This window comes from Ambystoma mexicanum, chromosome 4p (genome assembly GCF_040938575.1).
Source record: "Ambystoma mexicanum isolate Mex_15411 chromosome 4p, UKY_AmexF1_1, whole genome shotgun sequence".
Lineage (NCBI taxonomy): Eukaryota > Metazoa > Chordata > Amphibia > Caudata > Ambystomatidae > Ambystoma > Ambystoma mexicanum.
This window is the reverse complement of record NC_090927.1, coordinates 741318498-741340372: the sequence shown is the minus strand read 5'-3', so window position 1 is coordinate 741340372 and position 21875 is coordinate 741318498. Positions and strand designations below refer to the sequence as shown.

Sequence of the window (21875 nt, the reverse complement as noted above, 5' to 3'; positions counted from 1 at the left end):
CCATCTCCAGTTCTGGAAGCACCTCAAGACCTTCCTCTTTGCTTCCGCTTACTCTCTGCCTCTCCCTTGCAGAATTCTTCACTGGAACTGCACAGGAGCTGCAACTGGGCCACTCTCACTGACCTCGGTCACTGGCCCAGCCACTCTCCACTTGCACTGCCTCCCTGGCAACCCCTGCACTGCAGTACTGTCTCTCTATCCCTACAGCCCTCCCTTCCCAGCACTTGTCTGCACTTACCTTTGCAGTTGCCACCAGGCAACCTATGTATTATTTTTTTGGGCTACTTCCCCTGTACTGGACTCCCCCCCCCACACCCTTCCCCTTGCACTTTTCCCTTCCCCCTACCCCTGCACTTGCACGATCTCAATGACACCTGGCCTAGTAATACTGTTCTCTGTGTTCCCTTGTTCCCCCCTCCCTGCCTCATTGCGCCTTGGAATACTTGTGTATGGCCCATATCATGTCATATGTCATATGTGTGCCTTTTGGTCACACAGGATAGCTTGTGTTTAAGTAGCTAGGGATGCAGACGATGTGGCACTTCCATGGCAACTATCTCAGGGTGGTAGGGTTGTGACAGTTGACTGTCTCTTTGTCATCATTGATTGTCACCTGGTATGTGCCAGGACTGTGTGCACTCCGCAGGGGTGGGAGTTTAGGTGAAAAATGTGGCCACAAGCTGGGTCCGGGCTTCCTCGCCACGTGCCCTGTCCCCTCCCATGGGCAGCGCCTGTGCCTGTGGTTGGGGATGTGGGGGCACCACCATGTCCACGGGACGCCCTGCCGTGTTGCAACATTGTGCAGGACACATGCTGCCACAATGATCCTGCACACTACTGGTGGTGCATAGAGTAGTTGCCCACCAGAGCGGTCAAGGGAGCGGAAACGTGACTTGAGCACTCCGAATGTGCGCTCCACTATGCCCCTGGTTGCAATATGGGCGGCGTTGTATCTTACCTGGGGTGGTGTGGTGGGGTTCCGGATTGGCGTCATCATGTGGTTGCTCAGAGGGTAGGCACTGTCCCCTGGGGAGGTGATAATAGTTGAGATTATTAGGGTTTGGATATTTGTCTGTGTGTGACTTGCATGCATGTGCAAGGGCATTTGTATTGACCTAGGAGCCATGTGTCGCCATGCTGCCCAGCTTCCAGGGCCCGGCTCAGGGCGGACATTCTGTATATGAAACTGTCATGGGTGGAGCCAGGGTAGTTTGCATAGACAGAGGTGATGATTCCCTTTGCATCACATACCACCTGTACATTGATGGAATGCCAGTGCTTGCTGTTTCGGTAGATGTGCTCAATGGCCCTAGGTGGACGTATGGCCACATGGGTGCAATCTATGGCACCAAGCACTTTGGGGAAGTGTGCCACCCTGAAAAAATCCAGGACAACGGCCTGCCTTTCTGCGGGTGTTCTGGGCAGGTATATGTGCCTGCGGACTGAGGGGCGCGCTGTCATGATTGCCAGTACCTGGTGTAGGCAGCGTGACTGCGTGGCCTGTGAGACCCCCCCACTATGGCAGTGGTCCGCTGAAATGACCCAGTGGCCAAAAAATGCAGGACATTGAGCAGCTTCTCCAAGGGGCTCAATGCTTGGGAGCAAAGGGTGGGGGATGTGAGGTCATCTTCCCACTCCTTGACCAGGTCTAGGATGATATGGGGTGGAAACCTATACCTGCCGTAGACCAGGTCGTCAGGCATCCCAAAAAGGCTTGTCCGTGGTGCGAAAATGCGTGCCCTGGCTATTCTCCTCCTCCTGCGGTGTCCCACGATCAGTGCAGCGACAAATGGGGCATTCATCGCAGCTGTATATACGCGTTTGTTGTTTGCGCGCACTTTTATGCTGTGCGCGGGGACGCCTCCGCCTGCCTTCGTGTGGGCGGACGCGTTGACGCCTGTGCACGTCTTTTGCCGTGCGCGGGTTTCCTGTATTCGGATACGTGGTAAGAACTGTAGGTCCGGGTGTCATCGCGTGTGATCGGAGGGGAGTGAGCGTACACGCGATTGGCCTGGGTACGTGTGTTTCAGGGTGTGCGGGAAGTTCCACACGCAATTAGCCTGGGTACGTGTGTTCCGGGGTGCCGGGAACTTTCACACGTGATTGGTGGAAATCCACGTGTGTTCTGTCATCACGTGCAATGAGGGAAACACCCGCGCGCGTCACGTCACAGACGCGCTCACGCGCTAAGGGCCTTTGGTCCAATGAAATCGCATATGCGTGCTGCCGTGCATACGCGCTAAGGGCCTTTCCTCGTATTACACGCGGACGTGCAGTTTTCCACGCGCGCTTACGCGCATGGGCCCTTTCCTCGTATTACACGCGGACGTGCATTTTTTCGCGTGCTGAAATGCCCATGCACGTCTGTAGGCGTCACGACACAGGGGCGCTTGCGCTTGAGGGGCCTTCTGTCCACTGAAAATGCGTATGCGTGCAGACGCGCTTACGCGCTAAGGGCCTTTCCTCGAATTACATGCTGACGTGCAGATTTTTCACGTGCCAAATCACTCAGTATCAAGCTGGCCACGCGTAAGCACACGGAAGACCACGCTCCTGCCCAGAAGGCCAAACTACTGCCCCCCAGAGCCCCGAGCACACTCCCACCTGCCATCTGCTGCTGCCTGACTGCCTGCTGCCCACGTGCCCTGCCATTTGCTGCCTGCACATCAGCCAGGGGTGCTCTTGCTGTGACCACCCCTGCTGGAACCGAAGACTCCCGACTGGGATTCCATCGCTCCACAGCCCAGCCCCAGGACCCAGTTGCCCACCCAATCCTGCCTCCGGGGTTGTCATGTCGGGGCAAGCACCATCTGAGACCACTGACAACCCCCGGCCAGAGAGGCAGAGGGGCACCAGCTTCAGTACCACCGAAGTTGGTGTCCTGGTGGAGCAAGTCCTGGGGCAGTATGATGCCCTCTTCGGAAGTTCCCGCGCCGACAAGGAAGGACGGACTCGGATCTGGACTGACATTGTGACTGCCATCAACGCGGAGGGGGTGGCAGTCCGCGACTTACAACATGTCAAGAAGCGCTGGGAGGACTTCAGGTCCAGGACCCTGAACAAGGCCCGGCGCCTCTTGAAGGCAGCGGATGCCAAGGGGCGCCGGGGCCACTTGTCGGAAGAACAGATGAGGGTCCTGGAACGCATATCCCCAGCGCTCCACGTCCAGGTCCTTGAGAGGCAGACCCATCTGGAGTCGAGCGGTGAGTGTACATGCATCCTGATTGTGAGCAGTGCGTGTGGTGATTATTCAGTAGTGTGCAGGTTGCACATCTGTTTGTATGGGGTCGAGTATGGGTGGGGGTGTACAGGGCCGTGGGGCTGACACATGCGAGGGCTGGAATGTGTGAGACATGGATGGTGCTTGTGTGTGTAGGCTTGCATGCCAAATGCAGTTGTGTGGGCACACATGTTTGGATGAATGTGTATGTAAGTAGACATGTCCGTGATGTCACGCATGTATGTTGTTTTTGGCTGCATGTATCAGCACTGTGTACATGTGCATGTGTGTGTATTTGACAAGGGTGCAACAGTGATGCAACATGGATGCATGTGACAGCTGTATGTGGAAGCCTGATTGGCAGATGTGACATGGATGCCCGTCTGAACACTGCGACACTTGGCAGAGGTGTACACATGCATGCAAGTGTGGTGGTGTGTGTACATGTGTGGTGCACTTCCTGTGTTGCATGTGATGACTGGCTCACCTTTGGCTGATCATGCTGTTGTATGTGTATGGATGGTGGTGGCAGTTGCGATATGGCTGTGGTATGGCTCATGTGTGCGAGTTGTAATGACATGTGTGTTGGGGATTGTAATGACATGTCTGAGGTTTGCCAATGCCACTCATGTACAACTGTCATGTGTGTATGTGTCCATTGTACAGTGCCCTGATGCCTGTGTTTTGTTTCTCCCTGTCTGCAGCGTCAACTGATGAAGAGGGCGGAGAAGGTTCTGTGGAGCACAGCGGCGGGGATCCCACCGCCAGCCGGAGACGCAAGGCCCGGCTCCCCTCCCATGTTGTGATCTCGTTGGGGAGTGAGGAGTCCGGTGCCGCGTCCCAGGCCGCAGCTGCTGGGGGGAGGTCCAAGAGGCGGAGGTTGGAGTTGGACTCCTCAGCAGCAGAAGGGGCAGCTGGGACCCCACAGGGCCCAACAGGGGAAGATGGCACGGAGTCATCCAGGTTGGTGGGGGGTTTGGTGGAGGAGGAGGCCGTGGAAGCACCAGAGATGGGGTCTGGAGGTGGGGATCCCACTGGTGCTAGTGGTGCAGTGCAGGACCAGGGACAGGAGGCAGCACAGGCCGCCGCAGAGGTGCCTGTGTGCAATCCTGTCCCTGATCCTGTCCCTGCATCATCTTGCACCAGCAGGGATGCCTATGTCCAGACCCGTTTTCAGGCAGGTGATGAGCTCACGTCAACTGGCCTTCCTCTGCCTGCGGACGTGGCTATCCAGGTCCGGGTTGAGCCTGTCCTGGCTGGTGTGGCGTTGCGTCAACGGGCCATGCGAGGTGACCTGCAGTCTTTTCATGAAGAGACTGCACGTCATCTCGAATGGCTCGTTGACCACGTCAGCCTGCTGGGACAGGTCACCCAGGCCGGATTCCTCCATCTGATGGGGCTTGCTACGACCCCCTCCTCAATTGGACCCCCTACGCGCCAGTCGTCCTCTGTGCCATCTTCCCACCCATCAGTCACCTGGGTGCCCTGTGGAGCTGCCTCTGACGGTGCAGCCAGGCTGGTGGAGGAGGCATCCCTGCCACAGTCGGGAGTTGGACGTCAAGCAGGGGTGGCCACATCTACGACTGCACCCCAGCCGGCGGAGGATGTGCAGGCAGCAGGAGGCAGTGCACGGGCAGAGGCACAGCAGCAGCAACGTGGTGGGAGCTATGAAGGCTTGGGGCCTTCAACTTCGGAGGGGCAGGCATCGGCCGGAGGGCAGGAAGACCCAGGACAGAGAGTGTCTTCCGTGTGGCAGCGGTTGGGCCACGCCATAGATGCGGAGCGGCAGCGGGCGGAAGAGGCACGGCTCACAATGGTCAGGGCGGAGAACTCCATGCGGAGGGCCCTGAGGCGGGCCGAGTGCCTCGAGGCAATCCGCAGGGGTTTGGAGGTGGAGACGTCGCCAGCCCTGCGGACCCTCGGGGACATGGAGGAGGACCGCCTCCGGGACATTGAGGAGGAGTTCGATGATGCCCTGGCCCGGGACATCCACAAGTGTGCCGTGAAACTAGCCCGCTGCCCTTGTACATAGTTATGTAGGTAGTGTTAGGTTTCATTTTTGTTTTGATTTTATTTGGACCTTTCGGACATTGGCCACATTTTTGTATATAGTTTATTTATTAGTTAGTGTAGTTAGATAGGTTTCCTTTCTTTTGTTGGGATAATGGACCCTGGCTTGTTCCCATGTACATAGTTCACTGTTGGATTGTATTTTTTTTTCACATTTTAACCATGGAGCAATGGCTTTCTTTTTTATTTCCCATTGGATTTTGTTTTGCGGACATTGACTTTGGACAACATTACTTTGGAATTTTATTTTTGGTTTTGCTTTTTTTCACGGACATGCTTCTTTTAATTTTTTACATTCACATTTCTGTTTCTTCATTTTTGATTCTATTTATGTTTCCTTTAATACATATTTTTTTTGGTGAACTTCAATGTGTGGTATCTCATTGGTTTCATGCATTTCATGATATGTGTTTTGAGATTCACTGACACCCATTGGGTGCATGTGAGGGAGATGTGTTTGTTTCGGAACTTGCAATTGGTGTTCTGTGATGTAATTGCAAATTATGAGTGGGTGGATGCAATACTCGGGTGGGTGTTTTGCATTTGGAGGCTGACCATGGGGACCAGGGATCTAGATTATGATGACATGTTGGCTGGGGAACATGAGTTGCACATGGGTGGGGGCCTGCTGGCAGGTGCCCCACAGTGCTGGGGGGTGGGGTGGTGGGGAACATGAGTTGGACATGGGTGGGGGCCTGCTGGCAGGTGCCCCAGAGTGCTGGGGGGTGGGGGTGGTGGGGAACATGAGTTGGACATGGGTGGAGGCCTGCTGGCAGGTGCCCCACAGTGCTGGGGGGTGGGGGTGGTGGGGAACATGAGTTGGACATGGGTGGAGGCCTCCTAGCAGGTGCCCCACAGTGCTGGGGGGTGGGGGTGGTGGGGAACATGAGTTGGACATGGGTGGAGGCCTGCTGGCAGGTGCCCCACAGTGCTGGGGGGTGGGGGTGGTGGGGAACATGAGTTGGACATGGGGGGGGCTGCTGGCAGGTGCCCCACAGTGCTGGGGGGTGGGGGTGGTGGGGAACATGAGTTGGACATGGGTGGAGGCCTCCTGGCAGGTGCCCCACAGTGCTGGGGGGTGGGGGTGGTGGGGAACATGAGTTGGACATGGGTGGAGGCCTGCTGGCAGGTGCCCCACAGTGCTGGGGGGTGGGGGTGGTGGGGAACATGAGTTGGACATGGGTGGGGGCGTGCTGGCAGGTGCCCCACAGTGCTGGGGGGGGGGGTGGTGGGGAACATGAGTTGGACATGGGTGGGGGCCTGCTGGCAGGTGCCCCACAGTGCTGGGGGGTGGGGGTGGTGGGGAACATGAGTTGGACATGGGTGGGGGCCTGCTGGCAGGTGCCCCACAGTGCTGGGGGGTGGGGGTGGTGGGGAACATGAGTTGGACATGGCTGGGGGCCTGGTGGTGGGTGCCCCACAGTGCTGGGGGGTGGGGGTGGTGGGAGACATGGGTGGGGGCCTGGTGGAGGCTGCCCCTGCACTGCTGGGGGGTGGAGGTGCTGGGAGACATGGGTGGGGGCCTGGTGGAGGCTGCCCCTTGTGGCTGGGGAGTGGGGGTGCTGGGAGACATGGGTGGGGGCCTGGTGGAGGCTGCCCCTGGTGACTGGGGGGGTGGGGGTGCTGGGAGACATGGGTGGGGGCCTGGTGGTGGGTGCCCCTGGTGGCTTGGTGGTGGGGGTGGTGGGAGACATGGGTGGGGGCCTGGTAGAGGCTGACCCTGGTGGCTGGGGGTGCTGGGAGACATGGGTGGGGGCCTGGTGGAGGCTGCCCCTGGTGACTGGGGGGGTGGGGGTGCTGATAGACATGGGTTGGGGCCTGGTGGTGGGTGCCCCTGGTGGCTGTGGGGTGGGGGTGGTGGGAGACATGGGTGGGAGCCTGGTGGAGGCTGCCCCTGGTGGCTGGGGGGTGGGGGTGGTGGGGAACATGAGTTGGACATGGGTGGGGGCCTGCTGGCAGGTGCCCCACAGTGCTGGGGGGTGGGGGTGGTGGGGAACATGAGTTGGACATGGGTGGGGGCCTGCTGGCAGGTGCCCCACAGTGCTGGGGGGTGGGGGTGGTGGGAGACATGGGTGGGGGCCTGGTGGAGGCTGCCCCTGCACTGCTGGGGGGTGGGGGTGGTGGGAGACATGGGTGGGGGCCTGGTGGAGGCTGTCCCTGGTGGCTGGGGGGTGGTGGGAGACATGGGTGGGGGCCTGGTGGAGGCTGCCCCTGCACTGCTGGGGGGTGGGGGTGCTGGAAGACATGGGTGGGGGCCTGGTGGAGGCTGCCCCTGGTGCCTGGGGGGGTGGGGGTGCTGGGAGACATGGGTGGGGGCCTGGTGGAGGCTGCCCCTGGTGACTGGGGGGGTGGGGGTGCTGGGAGACATGGGTGGGGGCCTGGTGGTGGGTGCCCCTGCACTGCTGGGGGGTGGGGGTGGCGGGAGACATGGGTGGGGGCCTGGTGGTGGGTGCCCCTGCACTGCTGGGGGGTGGGGGTGCTGGGAGACATGGGTGGGGGCCTGGTGGAGGGTGCCCCTGGTGACTGGGGGGGTGGGGGTGCTGGGAGACATGGGTGGGGGCCTGGTGGAGGCTGCCCCTGGTGACTGTGGGGGTGGGGGTGCTGGGAGACATGGGTGGGGGCCTGGTGGAGGCTGCCCCTGCACTGCTGGGGGGTGGGGGTGCTGGGAGACATGGGTGGGGGCCTGGTAGAGGCTGACCCTGGTGGCTGGGGGTGCTGGGAGACATGGGTGGGGGCCTGGTGGAGGCTGCCCCTGGTGACTGGGGGGTGGGGGTGCTGGGAGACATGGGTTGGGGCCTGGTGGTGGGTGCCCCTGGTGGCTGGGGGGTGGGGTGGTGGGAGACATGGGTGGGGGCCTGGTGGAGGCTGCCCCTGGTGGCTGGGGGGTGGGGGTGGTGGGGAACATGAGTTGGACATGGGTGGGGGCCTGCTGGCAGGTGCCCCACAGTGCTGGGGGGTGGGGGTGGTGAAGAACATGAGTTGGACATGGGTGGGGGCCTGCTGGCAGGTGCCCCACAGTGCTGGGGGGTGGGGGTGGTGGGAGACATGGGTGGGGGCCTGGTGGAGGCTGCCCCTGCACTGCTGGGGGGGTGGGGTGGTGGGAGACATGGGTGGGGGCCTGGTGGAGGCTGCCCCCGGTGGCTGGGGGGTGGGAGACATGGGTGGGGGCCTGGTGGAGGCTGCCCCTGCACTGCTGGGGGGTGGGGGTGCTGGGAGACATGGGTGGGGGCCTGGTGGAGGCTGCCACTGGTGGCTGGGGGGTGGGGGTGCTGGGAGACATGGGTGGGGGCCTGCTGGCAGGTGCCCCACAGTGCTGGGGGTGGGGGTGGTGGGGAACATGAGTTGAACATGGGTGGGGGCCTGCTGGCAGGTGCCCCACAGTGCTGGGGGGGTGGGGGCGGTGGGAGACATGAGTTGGACATGGGTGGGGGCCTGGTGGAGGCTGCCCCTGCACTGCTGGGGGAGTGGGGGTGGTGGGAGACATGGGTGGGGGCCTGGTGGAGGCTGCCCCTGGTGGCTGGGGGGTGGGGGTGCTGGGAGACATGGGTGGGGGCCTGCTGGCAGGTGCCCCACAGTGCTGGGGGGTGGGGGTGGTGGGGAACATGAGTTTGACATGGGTGGGGGCCTGCTGGAAGGTGACCCACAGTGCTGGGGGGTGGGGGTGGTGGGGAACATGAGTTGGACATGGTTGGGGGCCTGCTGGCAGGTGCCCCACAGTGCTGGGGGTGGGGGTGCTGGGGAACATGAGTTGGACATGGGTGGGGGCCTGGTGGTGGGTGCCCCACAGTGCTGGGGGGTGGGGGTGGTGGGAGACATGGGTGGGGGCCTGGTGGAGGCTGCCCCTGGTGGCTGGGGGGTGGGGGTGCTGGGAGACATGGGTGGGGGCCTGGTGGAGGCTGCCCCTGCACTGCTGGGGGGTGGGGTGGTGGGAGACATGGGTGGGGGCCTGGTGGTGGGTGCCCCTGGTGGCTGGGGGGTGGGGGTGGCGGGAGACATGGGTGGGGGCCTGGTGGTGGGTGCCCCTGCACTGCTGGGGGGTGGGGGTGGTGGGGAACATGAGTTGGACAAGGGTGGGGGCCTGCTGGCAGGTGCCCCACAGTGGTGGGGGGTGGGGGTGGTGGGGAACATGAGTTGGGCATGGGTGGGGGCCTGCTGGCAGGTGCCCCACAGTGCTGGGGTGGGGGTGCTGGGGAACATGATTTGGACATGGGTGGGGGCCTGGTGGTGGGTGCCCCACAGTGCTGGGGGGTGGGGGTGGTGGGAGACATGGGTGGGGGCCTGGTGGAGGCTGCCCCTGGTGGCTGGGGGGTGGGGGTGCTGGGAGACATGGGTGGGGGCCTGGTGGTGGGTGCCCCTGCACTGCCCGGGGGTGGCGGTGGTGGGTAACATGAGTTGGACATGGGTGGGGGCCTGCTGGCAGGTGCCACACAGTGCTGGGGGGTGGGGGTGCTGGGGAACATGAGTTGGACATGGGTGGGGGCCTGGTGGAGGCTGCCCCTGCACTGCTGGGGGGTGGGGGTGGTGGGAGACATGGGTGGGGGCCTGGTGGAGGCTGCCCCTGGTGGCTGGGGGGTGGGGGTGCTGGGAGACATGGGTGGGGGCCTGCTGGCAGGTGCCCCACAGTGCTGGGGGGTGGGGGTGGTGGGGAACATGAGTTGGATATGGGTGGGGGCCTGCTGGCAGGTGCCCCACAGTGCTGGGGGGGTGGGGGTGGTGGGAGACATGAGTTGGACATGGGTGGGGGCCTGGTGGAGGCTGCCCCTGCACTGTTGGGGGGGTGGGGGTGCTGGGAGACATCGGTGGGGGCCTGGTGGAGGCTGCCCCTGGTGGCTGGGGGTGCTGGGAGACATGGGTGGGGGCCTGCTGGCAGGTGCCCCACAGTGCTGGGGGGTGGGGGTGGTGGGGAACATGAGTTGGACATGGGTGGGGGCCTGCTGGCAGGTGCCCCACAGTGCTGGGGGGTGGGGGTGCTGGGGAACATGAGTTGGACATGGGTGGGTGCCTGCTGGCAGGTGCCCCACAGTGCTGGGGGGTGGGGGTGCTGGTGAACATGAGTTGGACATGGGTGGGGGCCTGGTGGTGGGTGCCCCACAGTGCTGGGGGGTGGCGGTGGTGGGAGACATGGGTGGGGGCCTGGTGGAGGCTGCCCCTGGTGGCTGGGGGGTGGGGGTGCTGGGAGACATGGGTGGGGGCCTGGTGGAGGCTGCCCCTGCACTGCTGGGGGTGGTGGGAGACATGGGTGGGGGCCTGGTGGTGGGTGCCCCTGGTGGCTGGGGGGTGGGAGACATGGGTGGGGGCCTGGTGGTGGGTGCCCCTGGTGGCTGGGGGGTGGGGGTGGTGGGAGACATGGGTGGGTGCCTGGTGGAGGCTGCCCCTGGTGGCTGGGGGGTGGGGGTGGTGGGGAACATGAGTTGGACATGGGTGGGGGCCTGCTGGCAGGTGCCCCACAGTGCTGGGGGTGGGGGTGGTGGGGAACATGAGTTGGACATGGGTGGGGGCCTGCTGGCAGGTGCCCCACAGTGCTGGGGGGTGGGGGTGGTGGGAGACATGGGTGGGGGCCTGGTGGAGGCTGCCCCTGCACTGCTGGGGGGGTGGGGGTGGTGGGAGACATGGGTGGGGGCCTGGTGGAGGCTGTCCCTGGTGGCTGGGGGGTGGGGGTGGTGGGAGACATGGGTGGGGGCCTGGTGGAGGCTGCCCCTGCACTGCTGGGGGTTGGGGGTGCTGGAAGACATGGATGGGGGCCTGGTGGAGGCTGCCCCTGGTGCCTGGGGGGTGGGGGTGCTGGGAGACATGGGTGGGGGCCTGGTGGAGGCTGCCCCTGGTGACTGGGGGGGTGGGGGTGCTGGGAGACATGGGTGGGGGCCTGGTGGTGGGTGCCCCTGCACTGCTGGGGGGTGGGGGTGCTGGGAGACATGGGTGGGGGCCTGGTGGAGGGTGCCCCTGGTGACTGGGGGTGCAGGGGGACATGCGTTGGTGGGCAGTAGTGCAAGTTGACATGTGGGTTGGCTGGGAGTCATGGCCATGGTGGATGGTGTGCCTGCAGGACATGTGCAGGGTAGGCCCCTGTGGTGTGACCCACCTGCAGGGGCCGTGGAGGGTGTAGAGGGAACACCTGGGAGGACCCACACGTGCAATTCACGTGTGGTGCTCCCCGCGCACCCCTGTAATACACGTACCCTGATGGAATCGCGTGTGGAACTTCCCGTGCACCCCTGAAATGCGCGTGCCCTGCTCGCACGGGCCAGTCGCGTGTGGAACTTCCCGCGCACCCCTGGAATACAAGTACCCTGATGGAATCGCGTGTCGAACTTCCCGTGCACCCCTGGAATACACGTACCCTGCTGATGTCGCGTGTGAAACTTCCCCCGCACCACGAAATACACGTAGCCTGATGAGATCGCGTGTGGAACTTCCCGCGCACCCCTGAAATACACGTGCCCTGCTGATGTCGCGTGTGAAACTTCCCCCGCACCCCAAAATACACGTACCATGATGAAATCACGTGTGGAATTTCCCGCGCACCCCTGAAATACACGTACCCTGCTGAAATCGCGTGTGGCACTTCCCGCGCACCCCTGAGATACGCGTACCCTGCTCGCACGGGCCCAATCGCGTGAGGAAATTCCCGCGCACCCCTGAAATACACGTACCCTGCTGAAATCGCGTGTGGCACTTCCCGCGCACCCCTGAGATAGGCGTGCCCTGCTCGCACGGGCCCAATCGCGTGTGGAAATTCACGCGCACCCCTCAAATACACGTACCCTGCTGAAATCGCATGTGGCACTTCCCGCGCACCCCTGAGATACGCGTACCCTGCAGAAATCACGTGTGGAACTTCCCGCGCACCCCTGAAATACGCGTACCCTGCTCGCACGGGGCCAATCGCGTGAGGTACTTCCCGCGCACCCCAGTGATACACGTAGCCCGCTTGCCGTGCTGGTACAGGGTTAGCGCAGCCCTTTGCGCTGGATTGGGTATATTGATGGCTTTTCCCTGCGCGAGAGGCATTCTTGGGGGCGTAACTGGCGCTGCTGCAGGGTCGCTGCGCCACTGTGCACCACGGCTGGTTTTGGTGGCTGGAATCCATGAATACGCTGTGCGTGGAAATGTATTTTAGCGCATGCGGCTGGCGCAGGGATTTGCACGCGCACACTGTGCGCCAGCCGCGTGCACCACTTGTGCGCTGAATTCTATGAATTACCCCCACCGTATCACACAATCTATGGCATCTTGGAATTTCCAGTTTTGTCAGACACATTAATTTACAGCTTACGTGATTTATGCCATCAAGACGAAACTTTTTTAAAGATTATTCCATTTTTGTCTTGTTATATAGTCTATTTTCACCATTTCTATTTTATCTTTATGTCACCCTTGTGACATTCAAGATTTAAAATATTATCTCTATGCTTTTCTAACCGCTCACATGTGTTTCGTACATCTAAGTGCCTTCTCAAGTCTTGCATAGTAACTCTCATCTTGCAATTGTGAAAGTGTTTCCTTTATGTAACCTTCTGGGTTTGTTATTTTTATATTGTCATCCTTGCCAGCTTAGTTCACAATAATATTTTGGCTTTTTTTGAAGACCACAAAAAGGCTTGAAATCCAAGGTGCTCGAGAGTATTGACTTGCACTTTGTCTTTACAGTGGCATCATAGTCAATTAGAGCGTTGCTCTCAATGTCTATCATTGATAAAGCCTCTCATAGAAATATATCCCTGTTGCTGATAGTTACCCATTTACAGTGCCCAATTAGTGTTACAAATCATGCTTTAGTTTGGGGACCAACCCAAAACAAACTAATTTTTCTGTTCCAATGACAATTAGCTATATACTGCTTTGATGGTTTCACAAGCACCACCAAAATGCATGTCTTGTATAGGTTGTGTATAGTTCTAGCATCAAAAGGATTTGTAATGGCCACCGTTGAGAAAAGGGGTGCCACATCGTAACTGGCCAAGTCCAGCAAGGTAGAGGCAACAGGTCTTTCTTATCTGCTTAATTATGCTCATTGGACTCACATATGAACAAGTGAAACATATACAATGACACATTCTTAACAAAGACGTCTTCTATGGCTTTCTGCCATATTTTAAACATTATAGACAGATCTTTAAATCCCACTGGTTGAACTTTGAAGTAGTTTTGGCACAATGTAACATGTTCTAACAGCTAAACCAATCATGATAAATACTTGCTCACTACAGGTGACTAATGTTAAAAAACAGTGAAGCTAACTTGGCTGAATTATTAGGAATACTGTAGGTGCTGTTCAAAAACAAAATATCAGATTTTGGTCATATATAAGTAATAACATGTTGTGATCTCCTACCTCTCTCCTGTGACTATATTAGCTAAAGTTGATAATGAACTCTTGTATTTTATAGAAATGAAAGAAAGAAGCCTGAAATAGAGCCACTATTTGCATAAAACATGTGTTAACTTGTAGGGAATCAGTAACATTGATTTGAATCTATGAAGAGCTTCCTGTAAATGAATTGGATACTGACAAAATATAAAATATTAGAAATTAAGCACAGAGAAGCCAGTACATCAAAAACAAATGTGACAAGGAATTTAACACAGGGTGGCAGCTCAACTATGTGTTACATGTTCTTGCTTTAGCATTCATGCGACCGAGTATAGTAGGGTTGGCTTAACGGGCGTACTGAGCGTGTCACTCATAAAAGTACCACTTGTCCAGCATGACTGCACACAACACCTAGCACTACAAATATCCCCATTCTAGGGGGATACGTTCCTGTATACTTAGTATAAGGGGAAATGAGAATAGCTCAGTATGAGTATTTACTGCATTAAGTTTGGAATTCTGTTACCTTAACTTGCTGGTGTAGAATTGTAGTGTATTGATATTTCCAAGCTCCAGCAAATCCTATTAGAGTGTCTTTTATAAGTGAGAAATCCAGACAAATACAGCCAACCTGAAAAACCTACAATGGAAAAGAAAGGGTCAGTATTAGGTTCTCATATATACAAATATATATTTATATTATGTGTAGACACTTTAGCTATTTTGTAAGGTTCCCTGAAAAGCCTCTGCTACGGAACTTTAAGAACATTACACATGTACTGGGAAACTTTAACGGAATTAACATGAAGGTTATAAAACAATACTTAAAAGCCCTACAGATTCACCACTTAAGCTTGTCACCTATGGCATCTAATAATCAATATAATATAAGTATGTGTACTGAGAGAACACAATAAGCATTACCAGATTAATTAATATTGATCTTCTTCTGTGATATGAAATATAATTGCATCAATACATTGTATATGGGAGAATTGCAATTGATTTTGTATCAAGTACCATTGGCTCCCTGTGAGAGAAAGAACTAAATTCCAAATACTTTCCACCACCCACCGATGTCTGTCTTCCAATGCGCCATCATATCTTGCTCGAGGTTCACCAGGAATGCCACGGCCAGAACCCTACGCCCCATCCACACACACTCCCTCATCATATCTAGATTTAAGCTCAATAGAGCTGGTGGTGCCAGCTTCCCAGTCTGCGTCGCCACCCTCTAGGACAGCCTACCCCTTCCCTTGCGTGGCGAGCCCTCATTCAACCTGTTCAGGAGAAAGCTTAAAACCCACCTGTTCAACTAACCTTACTGCACTCATGCGTTTTACTGTTTTGTCTCTGCAATTTGATGGCTTATCTCTCTATACTTGCCTGCCTATCCACCTCTGTAACCAGTGCCTAGATTCCCACAGGCTTTGCATGCTTCTACAAATGGAAAATAAATAAATAAATAAATAAATATCGGATGAAAATACATAGAACACTTTTATTGTTTGTATTGCAAAGTTCATACATTGTTGCAAGTCTGACTAACTAGTATCAATAATTGTACTGGACAAAAATGTATAGGAGAACATTCTTGTTGTTTGTACTGTATTGCTCACAACTTGTTGCACCGGATAATATTGTTGTACTTGACATGAATGTACAAAAACATTGTTGTTTAAATTGCAAAAAGTATAGGTGGTTGTATGTATAAAACCTGCAAATGCAATTTAAAAAAAAAATCTAGATGACAATGTGATATGTAAATAGATGTGTATTGCTCAGAGCACAATGTTTATGTAATCCAATGTGGCCGGGCTACACACACAAGCACAACCCGTTAAAAATAAATAAATAAGTAAACACAGAAAACGATGGTAACCAGCGCATGATGATGTCATAATGTTGATGACGTCATCAAGTTCACGCCCGCCGGCGCCATATCCGAAATGTAAGCAGTTCTGGCACTGGGGATCTGCTTGCACAGTGATCCACTAGTTCCAGACGGTTTCCTAGGAGTTATTGGCAAGCGTAACAGATCTTGTTAATCTTGAATGCAGCTTTCCTTCTTTCCTCATCGATCTTTCCTCTGCTTTCAACATGGTCAATCATGCCATCCTGTTCAAACGACTCAGTGAGAACCTGGGCATCACGGGTCAGGCCCTGGAGTGGTTGACATTCTTCCTCCTGGACCGACCCTCCCAGGTCCAAATTGGGTCCTTTCTCTCCAGCCCCTCTCTCTACAAATGTGGTGTTCCCCGGGGCTATAACATCTCACCCTGGCTTTCAATTCACCCTGGCTTTCAATGTCTACTTGGCTCCTTTGGCCCACCTGATCTCTACCTTCCCCTCTAACTTTGAGTGTTATGCGGATGACACTCAGCTCTCTTTCAGGCTCCCTCCAGCCTCCTCTTCTCTCTCGCTCATTCCTGACTGTCTATCTGCGATTCAGGATTGGTGCACCTCCAATGATCTCTGTCTTAATGCCAGTAAGACAGAGATCCTTCTCATTGAAACTCCTGCTCCTGCTTTCCCTCTCTCACTTTAGCCACCCTCCTTGGGCCCTCTTCCTTCACCTTTCTGTGAGGCAAAACACCTTGGTGTCATCTTCAACACCACTGTCTCCTTCTCTCCTCACATCACGGACCTTGCCAAGAAGGCCCACTACCAGTTGCACCTCCTCAGAGGTATTCTTCCTTTTCTCACTGTCCCCCAGAAGCTCACTTTATCCAGAGCCCTGGTTCTCTCTAGGCTGGACTACTGCAACAGCCTCTTTCTCAACCTACCTTCCTCTACTCTACGCCCTCTGCAACTAATGCAGAACAGGACTGCAAGACTTGTCCTTAGCCTTCAGCCCAGGGACCGCATCTCTCCAGCCCTGAAATCTCTCAGCTGGCTCCCAGTGGTTGCAAGGATCAAGTTCAAGACCCTGTGCATCATCTGCAAGGCTTACTGGGGCTGGGGCCCACACTACATCCAACTCTCACTCCCAAAATACCTTCTTTCTTGAGTCCTTTGCTCAGCTACCTCAAACTCTCTGATGGTCAGACGCTTCTCCAGGCTGAGAGTGCGCGGTAGAGATCTCTCCTCTGCCGGTGCAGACTTGAGCTGGACCATCTGAAGTTCCGGAAGGTGCTCAAGACCTTCCTTTTCTCCTCTGCTTTCTCTCTCGCTCCCTTGTTGAACTACCTGTCTTCTGCACCGACTGGTTTGTTAGCTACCCTCCCTCTGGGTCTCACTGGGTACCAGGCTCTGCCATGATCAGTCCCCCCTGCACTGCCTCCGTGCCTACCGCTCATTTAGGGGCTGTAACTTCAACCCCATAGTTCCCCTGCCTCCTTGCACTTACCAAGAGCTGTGCTACCCTGGCTGCACTACTCAGAGCTATGCTGCCCTGTTTGCACTTCCCCTTTCCGTCTCCCTAGCACTTCCCCTCTCTCCCCTCCCTCGCACTTGCACGATCTGAATGAAACAAGGCCTAGTAAGATCGTTTGTCCTGTCTTCCTTCTGTTTTCCCTCCCTTATCTTGTCATGCTTAGAAACACTTGTGTATAGACGTGTGTAAATTGCTTATCATATCATACCATTGTCTAAAATGCAAGTATGCAATCCGCTCCTCTCAAAATGGTGCCGATTTTACTTCTAGCATCAGGCTATCACTATTGCAAAATGCCCCCTTATCTTACCTTAGGCACACATTTGTGGTGTCCCATCACTACAAGACAACATAGCAAAGAAAACTGAACACATGCAATTGTGTTCAAAAGAAATTAAACTCAAAAAGAGGGACGTGCAACAAGTACACAAAGAATCAACAAAGAGAACGAAAATGGAGCACAACCAACGGTCAGTGTAGTCTGGAAAAAGTATGAGTGTAAAGTGAACGCAGATAAAGAAGTAGGAGAAGAAAGAGTGCAAAAACACAAACAGCAAGAATATAAAGATTACAAGAAACTAGGATGGAAGGTATACTGCAAAGGAGAGGGAAGAGAAAAAGACACACGCTTTAGATGTGGCTTTAGATGTGGCAGAGTTGGGCACTATGCTAACTCCAGAAATGTCCGCCAATAGGACAAATGTGTGCCTCATGTAAGATGAGGGTCATTTCGCAATAGTGTGCAGAAGTAAGAAGAGAGCTTCAGTAGTGCAAGAAGAATCAGACTCAGAAGAGGATCGAGTGGTAGTAGTACAATGGGACAGAGGTAGTGATCAGGCTCTTAAGTGTCCAAGCTGTGAGTGAATTTTTGAGAAATGGAAATTGAAGGTCATGCTTAACAGTTGTTTTCCATACACAATCATTACAAAAAACAAGTGGGAAGAATTGAAGAATAAGGGGCGAAGTTACGCAAATCTGACACAAAGAATCCTGGAGGATTTGAAGGATTAAGAATTGATATCATTGGTTGGATGAAGAGCGCAGTTAAGTTCAAGGGCAGGATGGCAGAGGTAAAGATATACGTCACAAAGAAAGGAGTACATGTGTCAGGATGGGAAGACCAGGCAGCTTTAAAAATAAGGTTAGATCCCTGCAAACCTGAACCAGATTTGAATGTCAAGAACATAGAAGATTTGCGATTGCCCTGTTCTCCAACCATTCTGGGATGGGGTAAAAACAAAGATGAACTGGATATTTCCAGGAGAAGACAACACAGATATAAAAATATGGCTATGCGGTTTAGAGAGGGCAACCTATATGAAATAGGGGGGATCAGATAACTTTTAAACAGGGCTGGGGAAGTGTTTTAACATTTCTTCAAAGTGACTATATGCTGCAATGGTGCCCACACAGACTGAGAATCTTGGACATATTTTGAAACAAAAAAGAGATGGATAAGAACTGCTATGCAACACTTGAGATCTCTCTGGCGGGGGAAAGGTGGCGGGAGGGGGGTGGGAAGTTTGGTATGTTAATGTTGTGAAAATGAATTAAAATAAAAAATAAATAAAAAAAGAACACAGAAGATATTATTGATTCAATGGGCAGTCTACTGAATTCTCAGAAGTGTTCCGAGCAGAGATGGGTTTACTGAAAGGGTACTCTCACAGAATTATATTGAAGCCAGATGTTGTTCCAGTCACCACAAGGAAGCAAGACCCATCCCATTTGCTTTAGTAAATAAAGTGGAAGCAGAGTTAGAGAGACTGGAGAATGACAATGTAATTGAGAAGATTGAATCGTCTCAATGGGTGAGCCCCATAGTGGAAACGAAAAGGAATGGCAAACCGAGGATTTGCGTGGACTTGAGAGATTTAAACAAGAACATCCAGAATGACAATTGTCCATTGCCCATCATTTCAGAAATGCTGAATTGCGTACAAGGGGCAGATTTATTTACAACATTAGACCTTTTAAATATGGGGTAGCACGTTTATGACACACACAGATCACAAAGCATTAATAGAGCCATTGACAGTAAGAGGAATGTGTAAAGCATCCCCAAGATTGCCCACAATGAGCATTAAGCATCAGGATTATAATTATGAGATTAAATATATGCCAGGAGTAAGAAAAAGAGTGGCAGATTTTCTTTCACGGTTGGCACTAAAACAGAAGGACATGCAGAAGTAGAAGATTCTGAGGAGGAAGTTGTAGCCATTGTTTTGGATACCATAAAAAGAGAAAGATGGGAAGAGGAATTGATAGGTGACGAGATTTCACAAAGAGTCACGAGGTACAATGCTAGCAAATGGCCAGTGAAGGGTGAAGTGAGGAAGGAGATGTTGCCATTCTGGCAGGTGAAAGGAGAATGCTCTGTAGAAGATAATCTCTCAGTCAGGGGAGGAAAGTTAATTCCTCCCGAAAATGTGAGAGAAGAGTTAATGGTGATGGCACATCAAGGGCATCCTGGATCTACAGATACAAAATAAAAATAAAAAACCGAAAGGTATTGTTGGCCAGGTATGGATATAAGAGGGGAGAGACTTGTGAGGAACTGTCGGCCTTGTCAGAATTCAGATAAGAGTTGCAAGATAAAAAAGCCAGAAGTCGTACAGATATGGCATCCTAGTGAGGATTGGGTACAAGTGGGTATAGATATTGTGGGGCCTTACAATATGTTGAGGCCCGGGAGGGCATTTCTTGTTGTGATGGTTGACTATTGCTCTAGATGGGTTGAATTACAATGTGTGCGTAATGTGAGTACCAGTGAAGTAATACAATTTTGGAACACATTTTCCGTAGTGACGGTTACCCTAGGAAAATTATCAGTGATAATGGAGTACAACTTAGAAGTAATGAAATGAGGAAATATGCTCAGTGAGTAGGCATTTTGTGGAAGTTTCCAGCAAATTATCAGCCCAGACTAATGCGTTAGTGTAAAGGTACAAAATGGTGTTTGGTGAGACGATAGAGCAAGCTATCACAAATAACTGAGCAGTGGATGAAGCAATTGCAGAGAGGTTGTGGACCATTAGGACATATCAGTCAATAGTGACACAAATGAGTCACCATTAAAGATGAGGCGGAGGAGAGAGGCCAAAAACAATCTACAGTAAGAAATGAGAGACAATACAAGGAAAGGAACAGCAGTTTAGGTTTCCTACTGGGAGATTGGGTACAGAAAAAAAGGGAGTTGCACCGCAGAAGGGAGGCTCAAAAGTGTTTGCAAATGCAGTGACAGTTGAAGAAGGTTCAATTTGGAATGCAGACAGGTTGCGTAAGTCGAGCACAAAGAATATTTGTGATAGTGAACAGAGAAAGGAGAAGGGGTACACATATTGATTGGATAAGCATTAAATGATGAATGCTTGTGAGTACAGCATTCCAAGGAACGGTGATCAGAGGGGTTATATGGAAATTGAGTGGTGGCCGTAGGGAAAAAAGGGAAATCAGTGCAGTGAAGAGGAGGGTGAGGATACCCCCAGCATGGTTAAAGGATTGTGTTATGAAATAAATTCAAATTATATGTGGCACGTTTTGGTTTGTGTTTTTCCTAGGTTCTGAAGGCTATTTTGTTTAAGAATAGTTCAAGTTTCAATGGTTGTGCTATCTGTTCAAACCTTTGCTTTAGTGGAAGAAAATGTCAATTAAAATGTTATTTGATGGAAGAGGGGTGTGTTGTATTTAATTATGTGAATGGAGTTCCTTGGAATTTATGTAATATGGAGTGTAGGGAGAAGGCGTGATGAAGGGACGGTTGTAGAGAGTGAGGAGAGATTGACAGGAGGAAGGAGGCACAGTTGACCGCTGGCTTTAATACGAATAAAGCTGTTACCTACCAACACTGGCTCCAGTTGTTACTGAGGTACGACCCTACAATTTCCCTCCCTGTTTCGGGGATGGAAATGCAAGTGTGACAGTGACCAAAACTGTGGCTGTCACACTTAAAGAAAAATCATGGCAGGGTCAGAAATGACCCTGCCATGATCTGTAACTCCCCCTGCACCTGTTTCAAAAAGCGCAGGGGCATGACCCTCATCTCTGGGCATTTAAAAGCACTTGCCATGTGTGAATTTGGGAGGCATTTTAAAATGCTCAAAATGCACCCTTATTTGCTGAAATATTCAATGGAGGGAACAAGGGCATCTGGATGAGCACATCTAAGATACACTCATTGAGATGCCCTTTGGGAATTGGTCTGCTCCTTTTTTTTATGCAAGTGAGGAGATGTGCTCGCTGAGCTAGGGTTCAAAATTCTCTTGCTTACATTTCCAGTGGCCCTTTCCCTCTTTTCAGCATCACTGATCAACACTAACAGCCGTGTTCAACACCAAGAATCATTACTTGCACATCCCTTGCACTGTATCACCTTCGGTCATAAGTACTTTGTTACAGCCTGAGTGATTCTATGGAAGCCTCCTTTCCTTGGTGGCTCAGTGGCTCTCCATTAACTTCTCAGCATTGCAGTCAAGGAGGACTTGGATACAACAAACCATAAAGAGGAACGTTCTTTTAATTTCTAATCTCTTGATCAAAAATAGCTACCATATGTTTAAAACGTTTTGGGCCAAGTACAACTAAGAGATGAAAACAGTTCCCACCCTGGGAGTTCTCAAAGACCAGCTCACGGAGGTTCATTTGATCCCCACACTCCTGTTGCCATTTCAAGTACTAACACCTTCCTTTTCCTGAAGAATGGGACACTTATTGGATAAAGAACTTTGTAATGGCTGTTGAAATGCCTGAGAAATGTTTTTCCCCGAAAGGTAGTTCCACAGACAGACATCTTCTGCCCGCCCCGTTTATTGGCGAGGGAAGTGTCCCAAGGATGAAGTGACGTGTGGGCACAGGCATTGCATATCAGAGACTGGGATGCCGGTGCCTTGCTCATCTCC

General features: G+C 53.7%; 1 protein-coding gene across 1 annotated transcript in view; it reads right to left on the bottom strand.

Annotated features, from left to right (window-relative positions):
- The window catches only part of LOC138452855 (uncharacterized), a 1928742-nt gene that overhangs the window by 1157328 nt on the left and 749539 nt on the right, over positions 1-21875 (bottom strand). Inside the window, exon 27 of the mRNA XM_069605205.1 lies at positions 14128-14241. Within this exon, the coding sequence (XP_069461306.1) occupies positions 14128-14241 (114 nt within the window). The remainder of the gene's footprint in view (positions 1-14127; positions 14242-21875) is intronic.